Source organism: Orbicella franksi, chromosome 5 (genome assembly GCF_964199315.1).
Source record: "Orbicella franksi chromosome 5, jaOrbFran1.1, whole genome shotgun sequence".
NCBI lineage: Eukaryota > Metazoa > Cnidaria > Anthozoa > Scleractinia > Merulinidae > Orbicella > Orbicella franksi.
The window spans coordinates 18,478,687-18,502,638 of NC_138149.1; the positions used below are offsets into that span (position 1 = coordinate 18,478,687).

Genomic DNA, 23,952 nt, shown 5'->3' on the forward strand with positions numbered 1-23,952 from the left:
TGAAGGAGAGTTTTGAGGCTGGATGGGAAGAGTGGAGGAGCGGCTTGGATAACAGAAAGAGTTGGCTTACCGCGCATTTATAAAAGTCATGACGTCACGACCTGAGTGAAAAAACAATTTTAATGACGAAAAAACTGTAGTTAATAAAGTTCTTTTAACGAGAGAATGTACATGGTTTGTTGCGTGATTTTTTGCATCATCTTGGGAGCTTGAACATCATTGGTTCCCAAGTGGACGAGGGATAACATCATTTTGCGTGGGGTGAGAAATTTCCCGTGAAGGCCTGATGAGGATTCGAAAACGCGTCCGAAGGGCCAGATATCGGAGAGGTCTCGTCTGAAGTACCATGGATAGGGGAATTGTCTGTCGAGGAAGATGAGCATGACATCTTCGTCCGGCTGGGGTTCTTCCAAATAGATTTTGAAGGCCAGGGGTCTTTGCGAAGCACTGACCTCTTTACAACTTGCTTTTGCGGCTGTCATCACCGGGTTCTGGGACTATAACAAAGGGTTCGCCAAAATTCACGGTTTTGCAATGGGGCAAAATTTTCAATAAGGTGGCAGTCCCCAGGTGCTGTGGATTATGCACCCCCAGTGATAGAATTTATCGCAGCACTGGGTCTTACAGTTGGCTTGTCGCCTTGGATTCGGTGTGTAGTCTATACACTGGTGGGAACTCATGAGTCTGAAAAATGACACAACAAAAAATGTTATTTTTTCGGGAGAAGTGCCTTTTACAGAATGGGACATGTGCATGGTCCTGTTGAACTGCACCCTTTTTCACAAGAATGATTTGACATGACAGGTTACCCACACGCTTCCTAGTCCCCAGGCTTCTTTGAGTGGTCCCTTGATGGGATGGACAAACTTCTCATGGGTCCCATTTTCACGCAATTCTAGCAGGGGTGTGCGACAGCATGGACGCGATTGCTTGCATACATAACAGTTGTCGTTGTTTTCCATTTCTAAAGAACGAAAAAATACTTTTTGTCTAGGTCTGGAAAAAACATCAAAAGTAACTATACTATTCACTTGACAATCTTGATTCAGCAGCAGTCTTCAGCAATGGCGAAAAACGGTGAATGTGAACGGAATCGGTGCGCTTCTTTTATACGCGACTCCGAAACTGGATCCTAGGTTTCTCTCGACCGGGGTCCAGTCTCCGACCGGGTGGGTAAGAAGGGGGATGCCCCCTATCCCCTGGGTCCACTTTGTTCACGTGACATCCGCCTGGTCTGTGATTGGTGGATGGGATCCGCATAAAGCGAATCGGCGTCGTTCACTCGCCACTGAGTTTTTACACTTGTATGAGCGCTATCATGGCTTTACGTGAGAGACATTTGCAGAACTTTGTGCCTAGAAAGCCGGAGTCTACCTCCGAGGAGGCGATTGACTCAATGGAAGATGACTGGGTGACTTATTACGAGGAGAATGACTTTTCTATATGTGATTTGTTGGCCGGGACACGGTGGTTCATTCGTTTTAAGGAATCCAGCCAACTCGAGGTAATGATCCATGAAGTCGTGTTCTTCATGGACGAACAAAGAGAGAACTGAACACGAAGCAGGCACCGCTACAGACGCATAGAGAGAGTGCGAGAACTTTGTTTAATGCAATCCTGTCTGTTCGCAAGAACATTGTATGGAACTTGGGAGTGAAACCTCCCATAGATCGTATGACATTTTACCGTTTAATGGTATGTTACGCGTTCGAAACATTTCTGAGCCATTGGAGTCAGAGACAAGGACACAGCGAAACGTTATGTCAAGGCCTCGGGGTGCTTCGTCGATGCATTGAAAAAACTTGCAGGTGCACTTGGGACACTTGAGATAGAGTCGGTCTGGGTTATTGGCTGAGTGGGAGGTGACCAATACCAGGGACTTGTTGCATTGACATCGGAAACGGGCTGGGTCGATTTTCTTGAAGCATGGGTGGGTCTGTTCGGCGACGCGTTGTAAGTAGGTGCTCACTTCACGGGCTCCACAGGTCACGTAACACTTGGTGAAGAATCTGAAAGAGGGACATCGGTAATACTCCCAGGTACTACCGTTGGGGGTTTGAACACTCCCGAATTTCATGGGTACCCAACAACATAGGCAGGTGTGATCTTGTTTTTTCAGTCGGTCCAAAAACTGATCTGGGTCAAACTCCTCCAACACTTGCACTTCGGTGAATTCCCCTTTGTCGTTCACCTCTGGTAGCACTTCTCTGACGTTGTCTTTCTTGAACTTGTCGAGTCATGTCAATGACATGACTCCGCTTTGAATGGAGGGTGGATGTGAGTCTATGAGAAGTGAAAAAAAGAGTTAGTATCCCAATCGAGTGTTTTCTCGTAGCAGTCATTCCAGGATGTGCGTGGTTTTTCGCACATTTTTGGGAGTCGGTCTTTGTCTTCGCCAGTGATGTTTACGTTTCATTTCACTTTTGACTGCTTGACGTTTCCTTGAAAAGACACTCCATGGCTCAGAGAAGCCTTTGAGAGCCACGGTAGTCCAACTCACGGAGTCTGGCGTGATCTCTGAGGAGTACGTGTTCTTTGAAACGTATACGCGAATGAGTTTTGAAGAGCCATCTGTCTAACGTAGATTGTAGTTTACCTCCTTTCTTGGGGATATCCAGTTTCGGTCTTTTGCAAGCGGCCTTCTTTTTGGCTCCCTCTTTAGGGGCTTTTAATTTTTCTTGTCGGTGAATGTTGGATAATTGGCAGGGGAATAAGCTCCCAAGTCTATGTAACTCTTTGGTCCGAACTCACCAGTTGGATGAACGATACGAGGGTCATTTGGATCCTGGGGAGGTATGGCGTCTGGATGCCCTGGATTGACAAAAGGAGGATCCTCTTTATCGGTGGCAGCGGTTTTTTGTTCTTTGGGTTTACCGAGTGAATTCATGACGCCTACGAGATGGGTCATGAGTTCGAGTGTCTCCATGGGATGAAATGATTTGTGATGAATGCGTGGATCGATTATATGGGTTTTTCGTAGGACCAATCAGAGACATGTCAGGTGATGTTGATATGTGATACTCTGGCTCCTGATTGGTTGTGAAATAATGTATGATCAGTAAAAGAACGGGTACTCAGTGAAAGTGGAGGTGCGGCTCGGACTATAAAAGGAGCACACTCGTCGAGGTGTCATTCTTCACTTGCTAGTCGTGCAGTGATGGGTCACCAACCCAGAGTGTTGAATGAGGCAGATGTGAAAGAGATGGTTGAAGATCTGAGAAACATATTGAACCTATGTTCTAAGCTTTTGGAAAAGATCGCAGAAGGCAAAAGACCATTATCTCAGAAGATATTTAACTTGGAATTTGGTCTCATTTCTCCTTTGTACTATAGGCTTCAGAGACACTTGATTGACTGGGGCACACGAGATCACCATCCTCACTTGTCGTATTTGGAGATCACGAAGCAGTTGGATCGAGAAGGAAAGAAGTTTTGTGATTACCTTGTATGTTGGGGGATAGGTTTAGGCGGTTCCACATTTGACCCTGTGACCTACATTTCAAGATGACTTACTACAGCAACTCCAACCAGATTAAGGAATTGATGATGCAGATAGTGGAAGAGAAGGTAGAACCTTTAAACGCTCTCAAGACTGTCAAACGTGACCGTGTACATTTTTCACAATCTCTTTGAACCGTTAGGGACATTACCCGAAGGTACATGACATTTTGATACGTTGCTGAGGCATCGACCGGACTGGGGTGGTACGATTTTGGAGTTGATGAAGAAGAATGAGGAAGTTTATCTGTTCTTTGGTGAGTGGTGTCGTGTGATGTATGGACGAGGTCTGAACGATTTCCGTTTTATTCATAGTCGGGATCCCATTATGGATGCTGATCGTACCTGTTTGATGGCTACCCAAAACGTCACGTACATGATGCGTGAGGCTATCCAAGATCTCTATGAAACCCTGCGGTTCAGCCTAGCCATGGCGAGGCGGGTGTTGGGGGAAGACGAGAGTCCAAGAGTGAAGTCTTTGCTGACCTTCAACAAGAGTGATTATAAGGAAATCTGTCTGAAGATGGAACAGTTGATGAATGATGTCATGCATCAACGTAATTTGTGGAAGGATCATTTTTTCTTTTATGCCATTAATGCTGATAAGAACGATCTGTGTGGTACTTGTAAAGAAGAGATGCGTCAGGCATTTTATGTGAAAGGAGACGAAGAGGAAGCCCTGAAATGGAGACTCGGTAACAGGGATGGGAAAGGGGAATGTGTATGGAGAAATTGTAAACATTTTTCCTGGGAGTCCTTCGAGGAAGAATATGATGACGAGTATGTGAAAGATTGTAAGAACATGGAAATGACAGACACGTCCGAGGATGAGATGTTTACTCAGTAGTCGTTCGCCTTCAAAAGCCAATCAGATTTCTATTTTCATTTTAAGCCAATCAGACACGATGTTTGTACATATAACAAGTTGAAATAAAATTGGTTTAAGTTATTTTTCAGTCATGTCTCATGCATTGAGCTGGTTGTTCTCGAGAGTGTGTGCAAACATGGCCGATCGGTTGAGTTGGTTCACGCTATGTTCTAAGTGCACAAGAGTCTATGCGAGATACGGCGATGATACTCCCATTCCCGATTATACCTGCGATTCACCCTTGGAGGTGTTAAACGAGACTAATGTCAGTGTCAACGTGATGCGTTTTGTCGTTTATATCTTGTGGTTGAAACGGCAACCCGATTCATTTAAGAAGTATCTCGACGTCCGGGAGCAACGTTTTGAGTTGTGGAGAGAGTGCGTTTACAAACTCTGGCGATTATGAAGAAGTCTAAGAAAAAGAAGCTTTCGATCGGGACTTTATTGGCACGGTATCGGGATCCTTTGAAACCCGGTAGTCTGGGTGGCCTGACACAATTTGCTAAGGCCAATAAGATTTCCGTCCGACAAGCTCGCGAGGTCTTGCAACGCGATTTGGTGTACACGTTGCACAAACCAAGACGTCGTCGGTTTTTCACGGTACCCGTGATGGTGTTTGGAAACGACAAGCAATGGACGGCCGACTTGATCGAAGTGGTCAATATCGCCAAGTACAATCGAGGGTATCGTTATCTCCTGACGGTGGTGGACGTATTTTCCAAGCGCGCCTGGGTCCAGCCCGTGAAAAACAAGACGGGAAAAGCGGTGACGGACGCGATGGCCAAAATCTTGAAAGGGGAGAGAAAACCCATCAATCTTCAGACGGACGATGGGAAGGAATTCTACAACAAGATGTTTCAGGCTTTGATCAAACAGAAGGGCATTCATCATTTTTCGACCAGTGGAGACACGAAAGCCAGTGTGGTGGAACGGTTCAATCGGACCTTGAAACAACGTTTGTACCGGTACTTTACCGTGCAGAATACGTTGAACTTTGTCCCCGTGTTGCAAGATCTGGTCAAAGGGTACAACCGATCGTATCATCGTAGTATCAAGATGGCTGCCGATCAAGTGACCTTAGCCAATAGCAAGGACGTGTGGGAGACTCTTTACGGTAAAAAGGGTAAATTCAAAAACCCTCAACTCAAAGTCGGGGATCGTGTGAGACTGAACAAGAAGTTCAGACAGTTCAAGAAAGGGTACCTACCAGGTTGGACCGAAGAGGTGTTTTTGGTACGAGGGGTGCGTTCGGGCAACGTTCCAACATACAAAGTGGAAGAATGGGATGGCACGGCGGTCGAGGGAACATTTTACGCGCAAGATTTGCAGAAAGTGACTGTGGAAGACGATCTGTTCCGTATCGACAAGATCGTCAAACGAAAAGGGGATAAAGTCTGGTACGATGGAAAGGTTGGCCAGTCAAGTACGACAGTTGGTTGGATAAAAAGGACGTGTTTAAAAAGACGAAATCAAAGAGTTTTATGTGCAGTTGCTCAGCAATGCCAGCATGTCGGAGTTCCCTGACAACAAGGCGAACAGTTTCAAGAATCGTCTGCCTCATCCCATCACATTTGACAACAAGGAGTGGAAAGTGGGATTGGCTAGCATGTCTTACCGGATACCCCCTGCACAACCTCATCAAGCACTCACTCATCGAACACACAATTTTGCCGAGGACGATCTCCTATGTCAATTTGAGTGAACCATTGAAACATTTATCAGGACATCTGATGGTTCATGGATTCCGTCACGATACCGTGTGTCGTTGAACATCACCGGTGCGGATCTCCATGAACACCGAGTCAAAGTGACAAGTGGTAAATCTCTCATGTAATACATCATGACTCGTTTGAAAGATCGCTTGACCAGGTATATGGATCGTGAAGGTGAAAGTCTACGGGCTCCGGACAGAAAAAAATACTACCCTGTGTTTCGATGGGAAGGAAATGATTTGATTCTGGACAACACAGACACGTTCCTTGATCAATCCAGAGACAGACAACGTCCCAAAGTGTTGTTTGGTCCTAAATTGGTTAAGACGATGGACTGGGTTACAGAGGAAATATATGATGATTGCTACTTGACTACTAATCTGGTGAAAGTGTTCGAAAACGACGTCGTACCCACTGGTTTCAAGAAAGATTGGACCAACGACAACACCTTTCGTACCAATAATTTTTGGAATTTGACGGATGAAGGGGCACTACAACTCAGTCCCTATTGCAACTGGCGCTTCAACTATCTGGACGAGGCTTACAGTAAGGTCTGCAACAGTGGTAGCGTCACCCCAGACTTTCCTCATCGTAGTCCCATGTACTTGTATTCAAATGTAGGACGCAGCACGATCACAGGGAATCGAGTGACGGACCTATTGAGAGAAGTACCTCATGATCCCACCAAGATAACTTACGAACCTTGTCAGATTCAATATAAACCTGTGCGCAGCAACCTTCTGGATATAGTGGAGACGCAAGTGGTCGAGAACGACGGAAAACTGGTGAACTTTACCTCGGGAGTGACGTCTGTGACATTACACTTTAAGGATGAATGACAATCTTACTCAGAGGGACTTTTATGTGCAGTTGATGAGTAATGCTAGCACGGCAGAGTTCCCTGACAACACGGCCAACAGATTCAAGAATCGTTTACCGTATCCATTACAGTTGAGAGAATCGGGATGGAAAGTGGGAATAAGTGACATCTCTTTTCCGTACGCTGTTCGAAAACTGGATTTGAAAGATTCTCTTCTGTTTCGAATCGATTGGATCGAGGTGGTGGAACCACAGCTCAACCTTTACTCGGATGCCATGATCAAGATCAAAGAAAGGGATTTGGAATTCACGCCAAGGACTGGTACCGAGTTCATGAACATGATACGAGATCAATACATGTGGTCCTTGAGAGATCAATCAGTGTCCGACTTGAAAATGTTCAAGAAAAAGAGCAAACCCGACGATCCCAGTTTTCATGGACCTGGATCATAGTTACGAAGAAACGTTTGGTCACAATCGTCGTTCTTTGTTCGTGTTTTCGAATGTGGGACAGAGTATGGTGACGGGAAATCAAGTCACGGATCTGTTGAAACAAGTTCATTACGTTTCGGATGTCGTAAACGTTCAACCAAGACACATACTACATCTACCCGTACGCACGACCGTCGTGGACATTGCTGAGACCCAAGTGTCGGAGAACGACGGAAAACTGGTGAAGTTTGCTTCGGGTGTGACCACCATCACGTTACATTTCAAAAAAGATGAGTGATTATTATGTCAGCTTACCAAGTCACAGCAACAAGACAGAATTTCCGGAGAACACGTCGAACCATTTCAAGATCAGGTTACCTAACCCCATTCGACTGGAGGAGCAAGGATGGAAAGTGGGAATGAGTAGCATCGCTCTTCCAGACGCCCAAGTGACGCTTCCTTCCTTGACGAATGAACAGACTGAAAAGAAAGTCACCCTGGCCTATAGCAAATGGCGACGCATGGAACCAGGGACTTCACAGGGTTACACGCTGGGTCGAGCTTTCTTCGATACTGATGATCTCAAAGAGGTGGTCTACAACGTGAATGGTGTTGGATTCATGAAATCCATGATCGCCTATTTCGAGCGACAACGCATCTACCTCAATTGGGGACCCAAATTAGGAGCAGAATATGTCACGAGTGATGGTAAAACAAGAACCTACGTCAAATTCAAGTGGGACGGTGACGACTTGGTCACTGACAATGAACACATCTCGCGAACCATCACCAACAACCCGGCTTTAAGATTCAACGTTGCATTGACTATGAAAATGGGATGGCTCAAACAGAATGAAATGACCAAGGTGTACGAACTTGGACCTAACTTGCAGATTAAATTTTTCGAAGATAAAATTCCAGACATTGGTCTCATCGGTGACGTACATGACAAGGATGGATTACCAGCTTTTTGGACAGTCAGCGAAGAAGGATTTTTAGAACTCAGCATCTATTGCAATTGGCGATTTCTGAACCTGAACGAGGCTTTTGAAGTCGTGGTGGGGAGTAGTTCGCGTTCCTTGTTTGTCTACTCCGACGTAGGAGGCAGTGGCGTGGTAGGGAATCAAGTCACAGATTTACTGAGAGAAGTCAACTTGATTCGAAGAGGTGCCGGTGTTCAGTATTTCGAACCTTATCACATTCAATTTATTCCGGTGCGCAAAGAAGTCATTGAAATTATAGAAGTGCAAGTGGCTGAGACAACTGGAGAATTGGTGAAATTTGGAGGAGGCAATACGATCGTAACATTACACTTCAAGAAATGATCGGAGGAGCCCTGGTACGATTTCATCCCGATAGAATTAAGCAATCTGGGGACAGATTAGGTTCGGCTTGGAAAGACATCAAGACACGAGGTCCTACCATTCTCAGAGACGTTTTGACCGAGACGGCCATGGAAGGTCTGAAAGGTTTAAATGCGAGTGGCAAAGGAGGAAAGCCCAATTGGAAAGGTGGACTCCCCGGGGTCAACAGAGGAGCGACAGGGGCCGTGAAATGTAAAGCGATGCAAGAGATCAAACGGTCGTTGGCCAAAAAGTTGGAAAAGACCTGTTTGGACTATGATTCCAATCTACTCGAGGCGTGTGATACGTCTCCCTTACACGGGACGACGCACGTATAAAGGTGGTACGATATTCCCCACCAGATCAAAACGTCCTAACTATCGTTGGGTACAGTCCGCACTAAGAAGGAAACGACGAAGACGTAGACTATGACAGACATGGTGGCTCATGCCCGGTTGGCGAGGGTTCGAAACCCTCGCCTTGACATGTTCAAGATCCCTCCCACACATATCAGCATGTCATCGATTGGTGGTACTTCTGATAAAACAAACAGCCTTCAATGGAACTGTGACGATCAATCCGTTCAATTTTGGAAGATTCAGTATCTTTTCCATCAAACAATTGGTGACAGGTGAAGAGTACTCCTATGAGACCCTGGAACTCAAACCCGATGGAGACGACAAAGATCAGAGAGGCTACTACAGATTCCTCCAAGCCACAGGAAGTCTATGCCGGGGAAAAGGAAACATGGTTCGGAAAGAGGACTGGGGGCACGGCAAGAGATGCAACATGTTTGTATTTGATAACACGGCCAATGGATGTTTGGACAGTCCAGTGTTAAACCCCAAGCAGTCAGGTGAGCTGCGTCTGGTGATTGATTTTGGAGCCAACTCAGGAGAAAACCTGACCATCTTGTTTTACGGCGAATTTGAGAACTTGGTGGAGATCAACGAGAACCGAGTTGTCACGTACGACGTGTACCAGTGAAGAAAAAATGGAGAAAGTAGCCTTGAATAATTTACAACTGGATCATTTGGCCCGAACGCATCCGACACTCTGTCGTGTCTTTTACGGAACGGTACCCTGCGATCGGCTTCCAAGACACTACCTCAAGAAGGACCGACCGCTTACATCGTGAACACGGATCCTCACAATAAACCGGGCATGCAAAGAGTTACCCCGATGGTTCCCTCAAGGGGGTGTTTTGGTCCTGGACGACCTGATGGACGAGGGTGGCAACGACAAGCGCGTGTTAGATCTCTTCACCAAACATTCTCATCATCGTAACATCATGGTGATTTACTTGTGTCAGGATCTATTCCCCAACGGAAAATTCGCCAAGACCATTTCCCGCAATGCTCATTACATCGTGGCCTTCAAGAACCCGCAGGATCAATTGGGGATACGAAATCTATTACTGCAGTCGTTTCCCACGTGTTGGCAAGAGGTGTTGGATACGTTTCGAAAGGTCACCGATCGACCTTATGGTTACATGTTATTGGATCTTCATCCAGCCAGTCATGACGATCAACGTGTCATCGGCCGTGTGTTAAAAGACGAAGGATTCACACGATGTCATCAGTTCGTGGTACCATGTTGAGGAGTGAAGCCGAGTGGTTCCCTAGGTTTATTCTCAATTGCATAGCCATGCTACGTCGCATGTATTCCTGGCAATAGTATTTCAAGACGGTGAAACAAATCTGTCAATGTTCGAGTTATCGTCAAGTGCGGTCCATCGTAAAAGCCTATAACAACGAGGATTTCGAGAAATTGATTCATCCCCAAGAGGTGTTTGATACCAAGAAAGCATTTTGAGGAGCGAGTCATTTTGGTTTCCGATGTTCATCAAGCTATGAAAAATCGGCTCCATTACGTGATGAATCCCCAAGAAAGGGATTACGAACCGATGAAACAGGTCACACAATGTGTGTCATCGTCAAGTATGATCCATCGTGAAAGCATATAGTGGTGAAGGTTTTGAGGATTTGGTTCATACCCAAGAAGTGCTGGCGAAGAAAGCTATAGCAAGACATGGCATCCGGCAGTGATTCGTTGAGTGATTTTGACGTGGATTACAGGACTCTAGATGCTCTGTCTCCGTGGGGTTCTCCGTATGTATCTCCGTCACAGAGTGCTAAAAGTCACGCCTAGCATGTGATATGACACCGCACGCGTGTCATAAGGCACGCGTGCCTTATGACATACGACACGCGTGCGATGTTCATACACAATAACGGAGTGACACTCCAGCACTGGATAGTCCTAGACCCGCGAGGCATAAAATCAGACTGGAGTTTAACTAAAGAAAAAGTATTATAAACGGTCTAGCTTTTTCCGGTTGTTCTTTACTTTCCTTTAAAAGATGGTACACAAGCAAACAGAGCCTCAAAAAGTGAGGAATGCGAACGAATGATTTCAAAAAGAAACTTTTTTTCGTGTCGCGTTACATACCAGAACAGAGTGAGATGTGTTGAAGCGAATAAACTGCTTCTTCCAGCGGATAGGCTAAGTCCGAGTACTCTTATTTCGAACTTTTACACCCGAATAATATTCATTTTCGATTTATTGAAATTCTACTTGTCTGTTTATATAGAGACTAAACGGTCGTGTAGTCCTGCTTCGTAGTGCTATAATTCTCGGAAAGCTTGTTTCAAGCTAAGAACCAGTCTCCCCACGGTGTTGCGCGTTGTTGCTATAGCTACATAAACAAACTATCGTACTTTGTTCTTAGAAAAGCAACCTTTGTAGCTATCATGGAGCGCGGTCACGATGAATATCGGTGTTTAAGTTTAAGTTCGGGAGATTTACAACCCTTACAAAGTGTATCAGAGGTCTACTTTACAGCTCGAGAGAATGATGAAGAAACGGTTGATTCAGACTCTGAAAGCAGCAGTTGGGACAGTTGTGATGACCTTGAGGACACGCAAGACTTGGATTTTGATTTTCCGGAAATACACGCTTCCGAAAAAACGAGAGTAGAGAAATTCTACGAAGAAACGTGCCAATGCAAGTTAGCCGCAGACGAGAAGCCCTGTAGCACAACGCTCAAAATTGATGATTTCGTAGACTGTAGAAATAACTGCAGTGAACTCTCGTCCACTGAACTTGACCTGGTTATATTGGGAGCTATCCAATGTTCGTTGAACTGTCACGAAACCAGCACTTCTGGCAGAACAGAAAAAAAATCGACAGTATACAAGAATGGGATACTACTACCACGGCCAAAGAATCTGCATGAGAACATTTCTATTTCTACACTGCCTCCACAGAAATCGTTTCTACAGCCAAGTGAAACATTATCGTAAAAATGGTTTAAGTCTGCGAGTGCATGGGAACAAGAATCGACTGCCAAGTAGTACATCTTCTGCCGAGACAATTGAGCAAGTTGTAAAATTCATTTTGAATACAGCGAAAGAACAAGCCCTCCTTTTGCCGGGACGTATACCTGGTTTTAAAAGAATCGACGTCAAGCTCCTGCCATCGAATCTTATAAAACATGGGCTCTGGAGAACATATACGGATATCTGCGTAAGCACGGGCAAACCGTCCGTGGGATATTCTAAATTCTGTGATCTTTGGAATCAGCTGTGTCCTTTCATTGTCATTATGCGGCCTGCTATCGATTTATGCTGGACTTGTCAGGAAAATAATAATCGTATTGGAAACAGTGTGAACCTACCAGAAAGCGACAAGGCCGAAGCAGTGGGAGCACAAGAACAGCACTTACTCCTTGCAAGAGGAGAAAGGAACTTTTACAAGAACTGTTGTCGAGAATCAAAAGATGGAATTCAGGAATATTTAAAAGTTGTTGATTTTACAGTCGAACGCGAGCCCTGCTCATATGATGGAACAGTTCACTATTCCTATGACTATGCACAGCAGCTGCATTTTCCTGCCGACCCAATCAACCTGGCCCAATTTATTTTAAAACACCGCGAAAATGTGCTCTTTTTGGTGTTTGCTGCGAAGCAATTCCACGACAAGTAAACTTCCTCATTGATGAAAGTGTACGAACCGGCAAAGGAGCAAACAGCACCATTTCTTATGTTCATTACTTTTTTCATCGCCACGGACTTGGTGAAACCAAAGCCCAGCTGCATGCAGATAATTGCGGTGCACATAATAAGAACTCTGCCTTTATATGGTACTACCTGTGACGAGTGATGAGCGGACTCCATGATTCTATTAATTATGACTTTTTACTGCCCGGACATACCAAGTTTGCGCCTGACTGGTGCTTAAGGCTAGTGAAACAAAAGACGAGACGCACATTTATTTCTTCTTTATTTGACATCGCAAGAACAGTGAAAGATTCTGCTGCAGTAAATGTAGCGGAGCTAGTGGGACTCCATAATGGAACTGTTCTTATTGCAACTTACGACTGGGTCGTTTACCTTGGACAATACTTCAAGAAACTGCCCCAAATTAAGAGTTTCTATCACTTTAGATTCGACAAAGAACATCCTGGAAGAGTCTTTTGCAAGCAGTACTGGGACTCAGAGGAAAAGGCTGTAAATCTACTAAGAAATCGAAATTTTCTTCCAGAGCCTGGTCAGCTCCCGGACATTGTAAAGCCGCAGGGTATCAGCCGAGAATGGGCCGACTATCTTTACAAGGAATCCGAGAATTTTGCCGCGATGGAACTGAAAATTTAGTCGCTCCGCTAGAATCGTAGGACTGTAATATTTCGTTATATTTCGAAACTATGTGTAAAAATTAAGGCTCGCTCTTTGTGCATCGAACAAACAATGTAAATAAATGCAAATAACACACAATGATATATACTGTTGTTGTGTTAAAATAACGTAAATTTCCGAAAGTAGCAGACCCTGAAAGTGAGATCAGATTTATAGGTTGTTAGAAAATATCGAAGTTGACGACTCTCTGACAAAAAAAGGGCAAGATCCGCAATTTAGCCAAATGCGAAGCAGAAGAGATTGGTGCCATTTTGTGAAGAAAAAAAAGTAGTGCCTTAATATCCCTGATCACCTCTCCCACTATATTCCCCACTGACCCCACTTTTCGCTTGGCTAATTAACGCCTGCCGGCAAAAGATATTAGAGAGATTAAGCATGACGTAACGTCAAACGGCGACTGTGACATGAAAATTTTGCCCTCTGCAGCTCTGTCTTCACCTATTTGTACAGTAAATCAAAAATATTTGTATTTGCGGTGAATAGTAGGAGACATTTTTCTGTATTTGTGCCATTTAGTTAAGGATTACGAGAAAAGAATAAAAATTCAGAGGCAATTTTTGCCGTTTGCCGTCTTCGGAAACGTCATGCTTAAACTCTCTATTGACAAAAACATTTATCACAACTACAATAACTAGAAGCGCGGAATGGAAAATTAAATATAAATAATTATGGTAAGCGTTTCTCGTGCATCACGCTTGCCCTCGCTCGCCTGACAAATGGGTACACAATAAAGCCTGTTTTGCAGGCTAATCATATATTCGATTAATTATCTCTTTTAGTTTTCGAACTGAAGAAACTGGAAAGCAATTTTGTATGCGCAAGTTAAACTTGGGTTTGCTTCTGCTAAGTGCTGCGTTTCTAAACGCAAATGGAAACTTTGCATTTTGGTTATTGACTACGATAAAAAGTTAACTAACATTCAAAGTTTGCGAGAAAAAAAAGTTAGGTTTTTCGGCAGTAATAAAAAAGCATTGTTTCTTCAGGAGAGGGAAAAATAATCACCTCCAGTACTTATCATACCCTTTTTAAACCTATTCAGGCTTTTATAAACAAAAGAACAAAACCTTAACACCGCCCCGGTTCAAACGTCGAATTTTACACGTGCCGAACCTAGTTATTAGGTTCGGCACATATAAAGTTCGACGTATGAATTAATTAGGAATGGCACTTTTGTATTTGGGTCGACTGTGCCATACTATTTGACTGAGCTGGTCAAATAGAACGGAAAAAGATTGACTTCGATTCATACGTCAAACTTCACACGTGCCGAACAGACCACCTCCGGCAGAAAATGAATCAAAATAACGAAATTTGTTTGGCGCATCTGTCTTGGTTGTTCCGCTAATTTTCCGTTCTCACGAGGTTAAATAAAGACAATCTTGAAGTGAAAAATGAAAAATGGATAGCCGCTACGAAAAGTATCACAGATACATAATGAAGTGTTATTGTTACGGGAAGAATGGGAAAAGTTGTCACCTCTTACTTGTCACACTTTTGGTAAAGCTATTGTCAATTGGGAAAACAAAAACTGAACGAGCTGTTGCTTATTGGTAAACGAAAAACTCACTTGCGTGAACAACTTGTATAAAGCGCTTGGAATAACCACTTGTTCTACACACTCGACTCGTGATCTTGCTATCAAGAAAAATGTCATTTCGTCGCCTTACCAAGGTTCCAAAACTGTGCCTCGTCTACTTTAGTATCGATAAAAGTACTTGCGTTGTCGAGACAAAAAAGCTGAGAAATAAGGAGACCGGAGAGCCGTTTACTGAGAATGGGCCGGAAAAAAGAGCAGCAGTTGCGCTTAAAAATGGAGGGAAATGCTTGGAAGCAATGGTTATTGCCTCGGATGGTAAGGACACGCCTTTTCGTTTAATTCTAACTAGTGTGCGATAATCTTCGATTTCCAGTGATTCGGTAAACCGTATTTCGGTTTGTATTTTGTTAGTTAACCAACTGGTTTGCTTGTTCGTTTGTAGACAACAGAGAGAAGTTAAACGAAGAGGAAACCAAGTTCGTTGAAGATCCGGCGAATGCAGGTTTATTCGATGATCCTCCGTCTAGCAAGAAGCGAACCAGAGATGACCAGCCTTCTCCCGATAATTCAGTTGCTCCGGCCGAGAGAGGAAAGCCTTCAGGTGACGCGGAGGAAAGCTGGTTTAAGCTAACTTAATTATTGCGTGGTGTGCTTACCCGACGCAGTTCGTATCCACGGACGGTTCGTACCCAGATCATTCGTACCCAACTTGGACGATTTGTACCTGTGCAGTTGCCAAGTTTTTTGTTTCAAACAGTATGTTCTAATTCGGTTAAGTAGGGTCTTCGAAATAAAATATCAAAACCTGGTATTTCCAAGTGAAATTGTGAGCAAATTAGATTCCTTAAATAACAGCCCAGAATTTCAAGTACCTGTGATACTGTTGGTTTATTTCATGATGTTGAGCAATTATGGTCATACGCATCGTGCGCAACAATTTAAGCTTACTTATGTAGTTAAATGCGGCTGTTACGTGATCTCCAGCCTCGGGAAAACAAAATCGAAATTGTTTAATTTAGGTAATGGAAACACTGTTCTGTATATAAATTAACTTCAAACTAAGTCTGTTGTTAGTTTTGGGTATGAAACATCCATGGGTACGAAACGTCCGGATTCCTGTGGTGAAAAAAAACAGGACTACTAAGAGTGCACAAACTATAGTAACGAAACATCTTCCGATTACTTCACAAACTGCAACATTTATCTTATACTTATAACTTTCCTGACAACTCCTGCTTAACTGTTTGACTCATCGGTATCCGGACGCCGCTAAATTTAGCATTTTCCAGTCTCATAGTAGTCCCGACGAGCGAAAAGAAAAGCATGCTTGGGGAAAGAAGGCTAACATCATCATTAAGAAATCACTATAAGGTTACATGTAACTGGCAAAGTGCTTATCGATCACTTATGATACAGCTTTGCTGACTGGAAAACGCGTCCAAAAGCAGTTGGCTTTAATTCTAATTCGTAGAGCTGTTTCCCTGGTCCCAGAGGTTTTTCTTGATTATATGTGAAGCAACTCTCTGAATGTGTGTACAGTCATTTAATCTACATCTTGGCACCACTATAACCAACGAAAACGAATATTTAGAATGCTAACTCTTTGTTATGCGCAGCTTTGTGGCCGTTACTTTTACTGGAAAGTGTCTGTTAACACTGGAGGAGTTTTCTTGTAACTAAAAAAATAGCAAAATGTAGCTTACCTGCTAGTGTCGTATCCCAAATTGACTTTTTGTCAAGGTTGTTCAGCGGTTTTTCCAATATTCTGTAATTTGTCATTCTTCTAAATATTTTAGATTAGCTCTGACAGATTTTCACAAAAATGGGGTATTTTGTAGGAATTGTAGGTGGTTAGAACTGACTCAAATTAAAAAAAAATTCACCGCAGGGAACGCGAGAAAATTAGCATTTATTTGGTCACGCTGACGTCACAAAAATCAGAAAAACACGCGTGGTGTCACGCGAAGCTATTCATTTAGGGGCGCGCTCATGTGACGCTCTGTATCGCGTGCGAGAAAGCAAAAGTAAATTAGAGCTCTTTTACCGGTTATTTATAGAGTTTTTTTTATCATATTATTTTGGCCCTAGGTTTAAACACATGTTTGAACGGAGTTTGAAACTATTGCTACTTATACCGAAGTGATTTAACGTCTTTCAAGTGCTGAAGTGATTTCGTTTCTTCTAAGGTTACTTGCGTCATTTTTGAAAGCGCGATTAATACGATTGGCAGGCAAGAGTAGCGCGCGCTATTGAGTCTCAGAAAAAAAACTGTAGTAAGCCACCTTAATAGAAAACCGTGGGTCTGTTTGGGAAGAAGATTTTTTAGAAAGTGGAAGGGTCTATTTTTAGTTCTCTTTTATTATTGATTTGTAGCTTCAGATTCTGAACTCGTTTCTGCCAAAACTGGACCGTTTGTGCCAAAACTTCTGAGCATATCTCGTGAGTAGAGACAGTTTTCATCAATCACCTCCCTTTTCACCAATCACTGCCCCGTCTGAAGACACTTACCTCGTAACGCTAAAAAATGGGAAGAAAGAAAAGCAAAAGTCATCCGTGTTGCCTTTGAAATAAAAACTGTTTCTTAACAGCCATACTTACCTAACCTGAGCTGAAGGAGAAGTTTGAAAGATGAAAAAGAAAAAGACGGAAAATTATCAGTACGGATATATCGTTATTCCTGTATGAAATTGGAGTTTTCGCCATTTTTCGTAATTTTGGCTAGTTTCTTACAATTCTATTTCCTACTCTTGGTTCACATGTGGAACGGTCTAATATTAGTCCTTTTTGATTCTTTACTTGTAGCTTCGGATGCTGAACACGTTTCTGGCAGAACAAGCCCAAAAACAAGCTCGTCTGAAACTGCAACGGGTCGAAAAAAACACGCAGACCAAAGACATTGCGATCCAGCACACGAGATCCCCTCGAACAGTGGAGGTAGCAGTTCAGACCGATATTCCAGACATCATGGAGGACCTGCGAGATCAAGTAAAACGCCTTACAAAAATTGTTGCACAGCTGACCGAGATGAAGGCTAGAGAAAAGATACCCAGTCTACCAGTGTTGAGCGACTCGGATCTCACGTTCATCAATCAGGACGATGTCGACGTCGTTGAGGAAACACCTCCTCAAGCTCCTCCCGCTGCCATCACTTCACCTATTATTGTGCCAGAACCCCAAGTTCCTCAGCCACTTTCCGCTCCGTTATCACCCCCCACCTATCCTCCACCTCAGATTCGGTCTCCTTTGTCCACCATCGATAGAAATTCACATGTCTTCCGCAGCATCCCGAGCCTTGGACCTTCAGACCAGCAGAAGCAGAAAGTGGAGGCCATCGTCGTCTTTGGCAAAGAAATGATATCCTCTGCCATGGCGTGCATCGACACATTATTCTCTGACGAAGAGCTGGCTAATAGCAACACTACAAAAGCAGTATACTTGTCAGTGATAGCTTTTTTTTCTGTAAACTATTGTGTGAAGTCAACGGTAGAAGCCTTCCATGTCCGAAAGTAGACTACGGACGCAATTCATTTTGTAATCAGTACAATTTCAACAATAGCTTTCTTGCACTGTTGGGTAGTTTTAAAAGCGTGTCATGTGAGAAAAAGAACTGTTTAATTAACGTAGACTGCAAAACAAGTGGTTTTTTAAACAGTATACTTGTCAGCGATAGTTTTTTTTTCTTTAAAATATCGTGTGAAGTCATCAATAGAAGCATTTCATGTACGAAAGTAGACTATTGACCCAATTCATTTTGTAATGAGTACACTTGACAGCAATAGCTTTTTTTAAACTGTTGTGCTTAAAAGCGTGCCATGTAAGAAAATAAAGTAGAATTTTGCTAAATATAACTGCTTTGTATCGAGAAGAGTGCCGGGAGGTGGGAATACCATAATTTTAGTATAGTGACTACTGTTGAAACTGTCTAAAGGAACACTAAAATAATTAATTTATAGTTTTGACCATCAAAACTCAAAACGTTTGAGTATATCTCGTGAGTAGACTGTTTTCACAAATCACTTCCCTTTTCACCAATCACCGCTCAGTCTGAAGGCAACTGCCTCGTAACGCTAAAAAAGGGGAAAAAAGAAAATCTCAAGTCATCCGTGTTTACTCTGAAATAAAAACTATTTCTTAACAGCCATGCTTACCTAACCTGAGCGGAAGGAGAAGTTTGAAAGATGAAAAAAAAAAAGACGAAAAACTATCAGTACTGATAAGTCATTATTCCTGCATGAAATTGGAGTTTTTGCAATATTTTGGCTATTTTCTTACTATTCTATTTCCTACTCTTGGTTCACATGTAGAATTCGCATGGCCGATTAGTCGGAAAAGTAGGATATATAAAGGAACGAGTTCCCCTTTACACCGTATTTGTTTGCGTGTAGGCTGAATTTTGGATGTATTTGCTGAAGAGTGAAAATTTTATCCTAACGTCTATAGCTGCTACTTATGCTAACCGTTGAAGAGTATTTTGTTTGTAATTGCATTCGACAAACAAGAACCTCTTTTAATCTGATAGATTAGATAGATTTTTCAATCACTGTTCACTCAACAATTTCTATGTCACAATATTCAACGTACCCAGAATTTGCGCGTGGCTTTGCTACTGGTTTTTACTTCTCTCTTCCTATATTCTACGTTTACAGAATGCACGCGTTTTTTGCTGTTATGTTTGTTGTTTGCCGTCATGTAAATACTCGGTCAGTTAGCGTTTTTTTTTTCCCTCTTTTTTTGATTTGTGTGAAATGTTATTTTGCCATTTTGCGTACCGTCAACACGCACACAAGTAATTTGCCTGGTTACTCAGCATACAAGAGACTCGTTTGGCTGAACGCTCGACGAGCACAAAAACCTTCTGCGTAACGTCGAACCTGTGATTTGTCTTGAATTCTGAAGGCCGACTCTATGTAATTATCATGATACGAACTTGAAGAATTATAAGGACAGTTTCCAAAGGAGAATAGACAGTAACTACTAGAGCTCTTAAAACAACGAAACGTGACGAACAAAGCAACACATTTCGCTCGTCTAATAGCCGATTGTCTGGAACAATTTTTGGAGAAACTTAAGAGTCCCTGTCCAGAACAATGGAAAATAACTCGGCAAGGGTCGAAAATTCGATTTCGCTCATATTTTCATGGTAGATAGGCTAGGGCATGACAAAAACTACTGGATAGTTTTTTGGGCAAAATATCCTTTTATTTCAAAGAAATATGCAAATTACCAAATTCCGTTAAAATCATCATTTGACGCACCATTTTATCAAGCAAGTTTGATAGCCTCGCATACAAAACCGCATCATTCTTCCGTCTTTAAAACACTCAAATATTTTTGTGCAATGTTTAAATGTGTACTGGGTTGATTTTAGGGAATGTTGCGTTGTCTTTTTGGGTGCAAAATAATTAAATTTCGAAGACATGCATTCATTCACTTAAAAGTACTTCGTGAATATAATTAATTTTCATCATGTGCGAAACCTTCGAATGGATTAAGCCTCTGGTGGTTGAATTGCAGAAGGATGGTCTACGGATTCCTGTAAAAATTTCTTTGGGCAAATGATTGTGAGTGACGTGAGAGCTTTTCAAAGTATGTCAAAAATGCAAATATTTGACCATCCGTCGTCAAATTTCAATTTACGGGTTAGACGTATATTTTAGCATACGCCACATGACTTGACCTATCATAAGTTGAAATAGACACAGAGCTGATAATTTCGAAATGTTCTAACCTCATCTGCTATTGAAAGGCAGGTCCAAAACCGATTTGACATGTTTCTCTCACCATTCGTCGCACGTAAAGTAGAAGTTTGCTTTTGTTTACATAACGTCCGATGTACATCGCCAACTGTCAACTTATTTAATGGTCGAATACCATGAATACGAGACCCTCTTTCAACACATACGATCACCACTGCATCTAAGTCAAAAACGGCTAAGGCATTTGTAGATAGTTGCTTGCTTTGCACTACACCAAAATATTACGTTTGATCATCATGGTTTGATGGCTTGAATGCTTGCTTGCAGCGGTTCCTTGTTCGTCACGCGATGCTGTCATCCCATTTTAGGAGGTAGAGGTAGGACAATTTCTATCCTGATACGTAAGGCTCCGTAAGGCTTGGAGCCACTGGGAACACACAATCGTGTCGAGTAGGAAGAGATTAAATTAAGAAATGAAAAGAATGAATAGTTTACCATTGCCCCTGTTGTTATCTTTTACTCGACCACCGCTACCTACATGCCCTGCGTAATACTGTAACGCTAAACTCATACGTAGGTCTTTTCGCGCTGTGGAATTATTCTTGGTTTACATGTAATATAGTGGGCTACCCTCGGGGAGATGGGTGGTGACCGCTTAATGAGGCTAGAGGTTGGTGTACCTTGAATATTTAATTTTTCACTATCGGGTTATAAATTTCTTGGTGAACATGGAGTCAATTCAAGACAATCAAGATAGACGTGCGTTTGAATTATCACTCGTCATGCACCTTCAATTTCAGACTCTTATCTGCCGTCACCCTTTCCAAAACAAAGTTTTTAAATCTTGGGTGGCCGCTTAATAGTGGTAAAGACAATAAGGAAACCCTTATCGGAACGACGTGGAGGTAACGGGTCAATAGGTGTTTTATTTACAATATTTTAATGACAATAATTTTGGACTGTATTGACAACAGTCCTCTATTTTCTGTTACAAACTTACCAATGCCTCGACACTAAACAAACAAAATACGCCAAATAAAATGGCAAGGCCAGGGCTATTTACTCACGTAATTATGTACTAATTAAATTTAGTCTGTTTTTCTCACGAATTAGACACGTTGTGATTTCCTGTTTTTATTTCAGCTAGTTCTTGCTTCATTGATCTATAAATTGTTTATGGCGATTTTTTTAAAATTCTAGTGAATACAGGCACTAGCTTTATCAGCTGTTGTCTGAAACATCAGAACGTACAAAAAACGTGATTTGGACCGAGGCCACGTACACTATAGAATACGATTATATAAATGTACGCATATTATATATATAAACAAACAGATGAACAATGATTAAATTTTTCACTTATCCTGAGAGTGCTCTATACAAATTAGATCAAAATGGGCAGCATATGCCGTGACAGCATTGCGTGACGAACAAATACCGGCTGTAAGATTGTGCTGCGCCGACACGCTTATCAGCAATGGTCAGCAATCGATCAAACGTAATATTTTGGTGCAGTGCAAAGCTGTGTCTATTTCAACTTATGATAGGTCAAGTCATGTGGCGCATGCTAAAATATACGTCTAACCCGTAAATTGAAATTTGACGACGGATGGTCAAATATTTGCATTTTTGACGTACTTTTAAAAGCTCTCGCGTCGCTCACAATCATTGCCCAAAGAAATTTTTACAAGAATCTGTAGACTATCCTTCTGCGATTCAACCACCAGAAGCTTAATCCATTTGAAGGTTTCGCACATGGTGAAAATTAATTATATTCACGAAGTACTTTTAAGTGAATGAAATGCATGTCTTCGAAATTTAATTATTTTGCACCCAAAAAGACAACGCAACATTCCCTAAAATCAACCCAGTACACATTTAAACATTGCACAAAAATATTTGAGTGTTTTGAAGACGGAAGAATGATGTGGTTTTGCATGCGAGGCTATCAAACTTGCTTGATAAAATGGTGCGTCAAATGACGATTTTAACGAAATTTGGTAATTTGCATATTTCTTTGAAATAAAAGGATATTTTGCCAAAAAAACTATCCAGTAGTTTTTTTCATGCCCTAGACTATCTACCACAAGAATATGAGCGAAATCGAATTTTCGACTCTTGCCACGAAATTAAGAATTTGTCTGATTTTTACAGGCAGGCACTCTTAAACCGCCAAGCACCAGTTTAGAATTTCCAAATTTGTCTGCAGCTGGTACAGTGTGTAAGTCGTACGAGACATTTTCATTATACTATTCAGGTTTGTTGAAATTTTAGTTTCATAGCATGTATGAAAACAGTAAAAAGGCAAGTTTTACTTTACAAGCTGTTGGAGTTCGTGCTACTAATGACCGAACACGAAGAATACGCAGTTTTCGCCACGATTGAATTCAAAGAAAAATTCGCGAAAACACATTGCGGATGTGAGCTTTGAGATGAATCTTTGGCTATACAGACAAAACGGAACCTTTGCTGTGTGACAACACGGTAAGTTGAAAGAGTGGACTCGGATACTCTGCAGCGTGTCATTTTGCTTTAGCTCTCTAACGTGTCATTTTGCTCACCAAGCTAGCGTGTCATTTTGCTCACCAAGCTGGCGTGCTATTTTGCTCAATATCACACGGCATTTTTTCACAGGACACGATCCTTTGTGTTTCGCGTGCAATGTAAACAAAAGAAAATTTCTGATTAACCGTTCCGGTTGGCACACTGCTCGCACGCTAGCGTGTCACTTCGCTCACCGCCCATTGTTTAGCGTGTCATTTTAGCATGCCCGTGCATTCACCTTTTTACCCAAAATCCTGTGGAGGGTCACATATTCTCAACCAGACCCAAATGCAACAACAACTGGAAGACATCTTACGACAACAATAACAAACGGCGGCGGGTCGTCGCATTGCCGGTATCACGACTACCAACACGATCACGACCACCTATAAAAACGGACAATGTCCTACTGTGACCAGTGTACATAACTGAGAACATGAGGACCATCACGAGAACACGTCGCCAGAAAAAGAGAAGACAATGTGGTGGTGCTCTTGCTAGTGCCTTGTCTACATTAGCACCCATCAGTAAAAGGGCCGCGATGGGTTTGGTCAAAGCTTTAGGGAAACGTGCAGTGAAAACCGGAATCCGAGCTGGACGTGGTGCTGCCTTAGTTGCCGCTGGGGCAGGAGTTGGCTACGGGGTCCAAAAACTCATGAAACGCAGGAAGCGACGACCTCGCCGATAAAAAAGATCGACCCACGGACGAGACTCCTCAATCGAATCAAGGTGTTACGGAGTGAAGTCAAGTGGTTCCCCTACTTCTTGCATCTATGCAGATGCTCTCGCTCTTACCTGGACGAGAA

At 42.6% G+C, this 23,952-nt stretch overlaps 3 protein-coding genes across 3 annotated transcripts in view; 2 read left to right on the forward strand and 1 right to left on the reverse strand.

The window, feature by feature from the left end:
- LOC145487527 (uncharacterized) overlaps positions 1 to 23,952 on the reverse strand; it is a 572,009-nt gene that overhangs the window by 89,497 nt on the left and 458,560 nt on the right. The window lies entirely within an intron of this gene.
- Positions 1 to 23,952, forward strand: part of LOC145487565 (uncharacterized) — a 400,759-nt gene that overhangs the window by 79,599 nt on the left and 297,208 nt on the right. The gene's annotated exons all lie outside the window — the stretch shown is intronic.
- LOC145488709 (uncharacterized) lies at positions 17,715 to 18,743 on the forward strand. The gene has a single exon (XM_081467630.1). The coding sequence runs from the start codon at positions 17,715 to 17,717 to the stop codon at positions 18,414 to 18,416; it is 702 nt and encodes a 233-aa protein (XP_081323756.1). The 3' UTR covers positions 18,417 to 18,743.